Source organism: Gopherus flavomarginatus (assembly GCF_025201925.1).
Source record: "Gopherus flavomarginatus isolate rGopFla2 chromosome 11 unlocalized genomic scaffold, rGopFla2.mat.asm SUPER_11_unloc_1, whole genome shotgun sequence".
In the NCBI taxonomy this organism is placed as follows: domain Eukaryota; kingdom Metazoa; phylum Chordata; order Testudines; family Testudinidae; genus Gopherus; species Gopherus flavomarginatus.
In genome coordinates, this window is record NW_026114602.1 from 1621188 (window position 1) to 1628063 (window position 6876).

Consider the following 6876-nt stretch of genomic DNA (forward strand, 5'->3'; position numbering starts at 1 on the left):
TTCACTAGCAGGATCAAGTTTGATTTTTTGCCCCAAATGGCCTCCTAAAGGGTTGAATATACAACCCTAGGTTTAGAAGGCCACTGCTCAAACCACTGAGCTATCCCTCCACTCATGTGTTCTGAGGGAAGGGTGTGAAGGGGAGGGGGCTGCAAAGAGGTCACAAGGCAGGATTTGGAGGGGGGCTACACAATTATCACTGAGGGTACTGCTGATCAGGAGGGGGCTGCACAAGTGTCATTGAGCACAGAGTGTGCAGGGGAGGGGACTTCACAGGGGACACTGAGTGCTGGGTGTGGGGGGTAGGTGTTTCACAGGGGTCACTGAGTGGACAGTGTGAAGGGGAGGGTGCTGCATTGTTGTTACTGAGGACAGAGTGTGGAGAGGAGGGGGCTGCACTGGGATCACTGAGGGGATGGTGTGAAGGGAAGTGGGCTGCACATGGGTCACTGAGGGCAGAAGTTGTAGGTAAGAGAATACCCAGTGTTTAAGATGGGCTGAATGCTATAAGGAAGACTGACTTTTTTTCCCTTGCCACATGACTATCCATTGTTATCATGAATAACTATGAGTTGTCCTTGTGAGTTCCAATATACAGGAACTCCTCACTTAAGTGAGGAGTTCCCCATAAGAATGAAGCTTGGTTGAGGTGGAGGAGTCAGAGGGTGGGATATTTCCCAGGGAATGCCTTACTGCTAAATGAACTAGCAATTGACTGAGTCCTCAGGGGTTAACTCTCACACTCTACCAGGCAGCAGGAAAGGAGAGAGGGCAGAGAGAGACAGAGACACACACCCTCTAAGTAGCTGATCCCAGGTTTAAGTACACTGAGATTGCAACTACTGCCTAGATGTTCCCTCCGTGGTGTGTCTCCCTGCTCTATGGAAGATGGGGTAAGCGGGGTGCAGAAGCAGGGTGGGGGTGGTACACCCTCCCTCCCCTTGTACAGCAAACAGGGGTCTCTGGGAGCAGCTCCAAGGCAGAGGGCAGGAGCAGCACATGGCAGTGGGGGGAGGGACAGCTGCTGCATAGGAACTTAGGGGAGTGGGGAGCTGGTAGGGGGAGCTGATAGGGGGGCTGCTGGTCCACCTTGGCTCCAACCACCCTCCAGCTAGCTGCAAGGGGCTTCTCTTCCTGCAACCAGTGGACACAACAAGTGGCTGCCAAGACATTAGAACAGAGCATTTCAAAACTTTAAACGAGCATGATCCCTAACTGATCAGCAACTTAACATCAAAACAATGTTAACCGGGACGACTTTAAGTGAGGAGTTCTTGTATAAGGTTTGGCTTGAGTGAGAATGAGAATTACTCTACTGCATGAACATCCTGTAGAGTTTTCATTGCGACATCCCACAAATCATCCAACTGGCCTAAACCGACACCTTCCTGGGTGAGCTACTGTTGGCCTCCAATGGTGCAATGCTTCTCCTCATAATCTTTATACTCCTCCTCTTCTCATACATCATCACTTTAGCCAAGATAAGGACAGACATCACAGAAGAGAAGCAAAGTACACTGTCTTCTTGCAGAACCTAGATCACAGTCATCTATGCTCAACCCTTCTGGAAATTCCCCCCAAATAAGTTGTACTTCAGTCTTCATAGCACATGCACAACATGCCTCATGTGGTGCATAACTAGGATTTATCCCCAAATTTGTCCGCTGGTTGGATCATTAGCTTCCCTGGTCCAGGTACTGATGGGGAGTGCGACATGAATGCTAATCCATATCCCCTGGCTTCAGTCATGAACTCTGTAATCTCCTGGATGCTACTCATTGTTCTCCATGCTGAGAAACACCAAAATGAAAAAGGCCATCATGAGACTGAGGAGCAGAATCCTGTTCTAGGGATGAAACTATAACAGCAGAATTTATCTTTGCATTAGCTTTTTTTTTTTTTTATTATTATTCTACATGCATTTTTCATTGCAATATTAATAAGCCTCATTTATAATCTCTATTACATTTAAAAATATGTATTGGGGATCACCCTCTTACCATGACATTTATAATCATTACAGTCCAATTCTAAATGTAGATATAATTCATTACATAGTCTAATTGACCCCGGACTTGGGATCTCTATCTTCTTCTCCACTGGAGGAATCCCCCCCCCCGCTACTTTATTCCTTCAGGCCACTAGTGTTGAATTTAGACAATAAGGGAAATTTCCCAGTCCAATATCTCTGTTAAGGTGGAGGTAATATTGATTTAATATAAGCAATTTAAAGGGACAAAAATATCACTACTGTTATTTCTGCTTGTTTTTTGTTTGTTCGTTGTTTGTTGTTTTGCAGTATATTTTAAGGATACAAAATGGAACATTTTCAAAAATGGAAATACAAGTTCTTATCCAAAATTACAAATAATGTGTAGGAAAATAACTGTGTTACAATGGGTTACTTCAGTCTGACTGACTTATGCTGCAGGTTGCATGCTGCTAATCACAAAATGTCCTCTGAGTTTCTAAAAGGATAGCTGACAATTTCCTAACAAAAAATGTTGCATCCAACAGCAGGGAATTCTATAGCAGACCAAATCTCAACAGCAAAAGAGAATTAAAAGAAAATTATTGCTTGGGTACAAATGATCAGCACACAATTACATTTCTTATGTGCAAACAGCATAAAATCTAAAGCAATAGCACTCAGTGCTTTAAAAGGCCAGTTTCATAGAGATGAGCCGAACCAGTTAGTAGAAAAAGTTTAAACAGAAAAATGGAAGGATAATTAGGAACTGCTTCAGAACACTTCATTAGATGACACAAAAGCTACATTTGAGAGACCAGGTTACGCTGGTTAGAAAAAAAGATAGTTTGGCTTGCAGGACAAATGAAAGCAATTACAAAGGATGGGATAGACATTAAGGTCAGGCTGTGACAGACACGGGGCTGCACAAGGGTTCTTGGTAGTACTGAGCAAGGAGGATTCTAAGATTGCAAGTTGAGCACGGAGAAGGAGAAATGTCTTTTCCCTTCCCCGCAGTGTAATAAAGGTCAAATTTCACAATATGGTCCTGGTGGCTGAGTCACTTCCCCGCTTCCCTGTGATATAGAGAATATATACAGAATACTGGGAGCCCTATTTATCCCCTACCTCTGTGAGGTGCTTATCAAAGCTCCCAGGCCTGGTAGGCCAGGTTTGGTGCCCGGACTTTGTACAGAACCTGTCTATGAGGAGAGACACAAGAAAGGGGAGGGGGAACCACAGCAGGGGGGTCGAGGACTCTCTAGGCCTGGGGTGCTGCCACTTTAGACACCTACATCCCAGAATCAGACCCACCGTAACAGGCCCGGCTCCAGGGTTTTTGCAGCCTCAAGCAGCAAAAAGAAAAAAAAAAGCCACGATCTCCTCTACCGCCACTGCTTCAGTCTTTGGCAGCAATTCAGTGGCAGGTCCTTCGCTCCGAGAGCCAGACGTGCCGCCCCTTTCCATTGGCCATCCCCGGGCACTTGCTTGCTGGGCTGGTACTTGGAGCTGGCCCTGCCCACTGGGATTCACAAAATCCTCTAGCAACTGCTGGCTAACCCTGTAGGTACCTAAAATTTTACTGTGTGGGTGCTGAGAGCCATTGAACCAAACTGTAAACCCTGTATACAATGGACTCCACTTCAAGCCAGGGGATGAGGCAGCTCCCCACCCGAGCATCCCTAGTTCCAGCACCTCTGCTACCAGTCTATGTTTCGGTCTCTGGGAGTGTGCATTGCTGCCTCCCTCTAGGTACTTGGATGCCTAAACCCCAGAGAGATGCACAAAATAGGGGAAGATAAGTATCCCTCTGCCTAGCTCACAAGCAGAGCCTGATCCAGCAAGTGTGCTCAGAGCTCACCTACTGGATCTGGTCCCTGTGCAGGAGTTCAGACAAGACATCTGTGCAGATAAGGCCCCACCCTTCTGACTTTTAGCCCAGTGCTTAGGGTTCTCCCTTGCAATGTGGGAGGCTTCCAGTTCAAGTTCCCCTTCTGCCCGAGGGCAAGAAGGGTTGTGAAGAAGGATCTGCTATTTCTCAGATGAGAACGGCCATACTGGCTCAGACCAAAGGTCCATCTAGCCCAGTATCCTGTCTTCTGACAGTGGCCAATGCCAGGTCCCCAGAATGAATAGAACAGGTAATCATCAAGTGATCCATCCCCTGTCACTCATTCCCAGCTTCTGGCAAACAGAGCCTAGGGACAACATCCCTGTCCATCCTGGCTAATAGCCATTATCCCCCATGAACTTATTGAGTTATTTTTTAAACCCTGTTATAGTCTTGGCATTCACAACATCCTCTGGCAAAGAGTTCCACAGGCTGACTGTGCGTTGTCTGAAGAAATACTTCCTTTTGTTTGTTTTACATGTGCTGCCTATTAGTTTCATTTGGTCACCCCTAGGTTCTTTATTTACTTTCTCTGCACCAGTCAAGATTTTATAGGCTTCTATCTTCTCCTCAGGGAGTGGGAATGACTTGAACAAGAGGTGTTCCTCACCCCAGGTGAGGATAGATTAAAAGCTACAAGGGAGGTGGTCTGCCTCAGAAGAGGCTCCTAACTCCAGGAATTTAGCCCCGTTTCCAGCCTAATGGGGAGATGTGATTTATGCCATAATCCCTGCCCTCCTTGGGAGATGCTCTGAGGCTTAGAGGACAAGTTTGGATATATAGGGGATAACAATATGAACATTGATTTTTTTTTCCCCTGCATAGTGCCTAGAAACTCCAATCAGGATCATGACCACATTGTATTAAGCTCTCTTACAAACATATAGTAAGAGAAAATACCTGCAACTACACTAACACCACCATTCTGTGGTGAATAATAATAATATGTGGCAATATTAATAATAGCAATTAAATTATTACAAATCTTTATTTTTTCCCAGGGAAAACATACAAAACAAACCCACCTAGTTTTTAACTGCAACTGAAACCTTGACTTCTGAAAAAAATCTATTTTTAGTTGACAAAAACAATTTTTTCAGAGTTTTCGTTTTTAGACAAAATCCTAAATGTTGTAGATGAAAATGTCTAAAACCTATTTTCAATAGAAAAAAAATTAAATGGAATTTGTTACCATGTAACTGTTAAGTCATTGTTTGCTGTATCACGTATATTCATTATTCTGTTATTGACGGTAGCTATTTTGTTGCCAAAGTTGCTGCAGGCTGTTGGAAACAGATAGAAATGCACTTTGCTTTTTGTTTCTCATGAAGATTTTTTTTTATTTTATTCATTCTTGCTCCCTCATCTAAACCAAAACTCTTTTTAAACTGAGGGCACCTACTTTAATTTTACATGTTGCAAACTTAAGACTGACCCACTAACAAAGATGTTACATATTTGGTTTCATTCATGAGAAGACCCTGTTCATTAATCGCTTGATGGCATTCTTCATCTCAGTGTTTCTTAGCGTGTAGATTATGGGGTTGAGCATTGGAGTGATAACTGTGTAGAGAGCAGATACTGCTTTGTCCAAGGAAAATTTCCGGAAGGGTCGAGCATAGATGAAGATACTGGGCATGAAATGGATGCTCACCACCACAACCTGGGCTCTGCAGGTGGACAGGGCTTTGTGATTCCCTTCTGGGACATGGGTCCTTATCTTGACCAAGATGACTGTGTATGACACAATCAGGATAATGAAGATGATGATGGTGAGCAGCCCACTGTTGAAGACCATCAACAAGTCCACCATGTAGGTGTCTGTGCAAGCCAATTTGATCACTTGAGGGACATCACAGTAGAAATTGTCCAGTGTATTGGGTCCACAGAAAGGCAGTTGGATTGTCAGTGCAATCTGTACAATGGAATGGACAAAGCCACCTAGCCATGCCCCGGCCACCAGCCCTACACACACACCCCAGTTCATGATTCTGAGGTAGTACAAAGGTTTATGGATAGCCATATACTGATCAAGTGCCATCATCATGAGGAATAAAACCTCTGCACCCCCGGTGAAGTGGAAAAAAAACATCTGTGACATGCAACCACCAAACGTGATTGTCTTTTGCTTGGACAGAAGGTCCCACAGCATCTTGGGCACCGTGACCGAGGACTCGCTCAGGTCAATGAAGGCCAAGTTTCCCAGTAGGAAGTACATAGGGATGTGTAGCTGGTGGTCAGTGATCAGGGTGGTGATGATGGTGAGGTTTCCCAGACAGGTCATCATGTAGACTATGAAGAAGACCACAAAGAGGAATCTCTGCAGTGCCAGACTCTGGGTTAGACCCACGAGAAGAAATTCTCTCACTCTACTGGTGAGGTTCTGCTGTTCCATTGATCAACCTTAAAATGTGCCTGCAAAGGGAACACTAGTATTAATTATTATTCACAGGTATATATATTTTAAGGCCAGAAGATCATTTAGTCTGACCTCCTGTATAACACATGCAAGAGAATTCATCCAGATACCATTGCATTGAACCCAATAACTTGTGTTTTGACTAAAGCGTTTTCCAGAAGGGCATCCAGTCTTGATCTGAAGACATCAAAAGTTGGACAATCTACCACTTCCCTTGGTACTTCACACCAAATGGTTAATCACTCTCACTTGTTAAAAATGTGTGCCTTAGTTTGAATTTGAATTTGTCTGGCCTCAGCTTCTGGCCATTGGTTCTTTTTCTGCCTTTCTCCACTAAAGAAGGTAACAGTATTGTTTTACTGTAATCATCACTTCTCAATCTTCTTTTTCATAAGCTAAACAGATTGAACTCTTTAAGCCTTACACTGCCATGTATTATCTCCATCTCTCTCTTTTTTCTCTCTCTCTCTCTTTTCTGCAACATCTCCAAATTTTAAGTATTTTTTGTTTAAAATATGGATACCAGACCTGGATCCAGTAGTCCGGTATTGGTCCCACTAACCCTGTGCACAGAGGTAAAATCACCTCCTGGCTCCT

The 6876-nt window shown here is 44.2% G+C and overlaps 1 protein-coding gene across 1 annotated transcript; it reads right to left on the reverse strand.

Annotated features, from left to right (window-relative positions):
* Window positions 1–5328: 5328 nt before the first annotated feature.
* LOC127040925 (olfactory receptor 4D9-like) lies at window positions 5329–6255 on the reverse strand. The gene has a single exon (XM_050935463.1). It carries the CDS (start codon window positions 6253–6255, stop codon window positions 5329–5331), a length of 927 nt encoding a protein of 308 aa, XP_050791420.1.
* Between the last annotated feature and the right edge of the window lie 621 nt (window positions 6256–6876).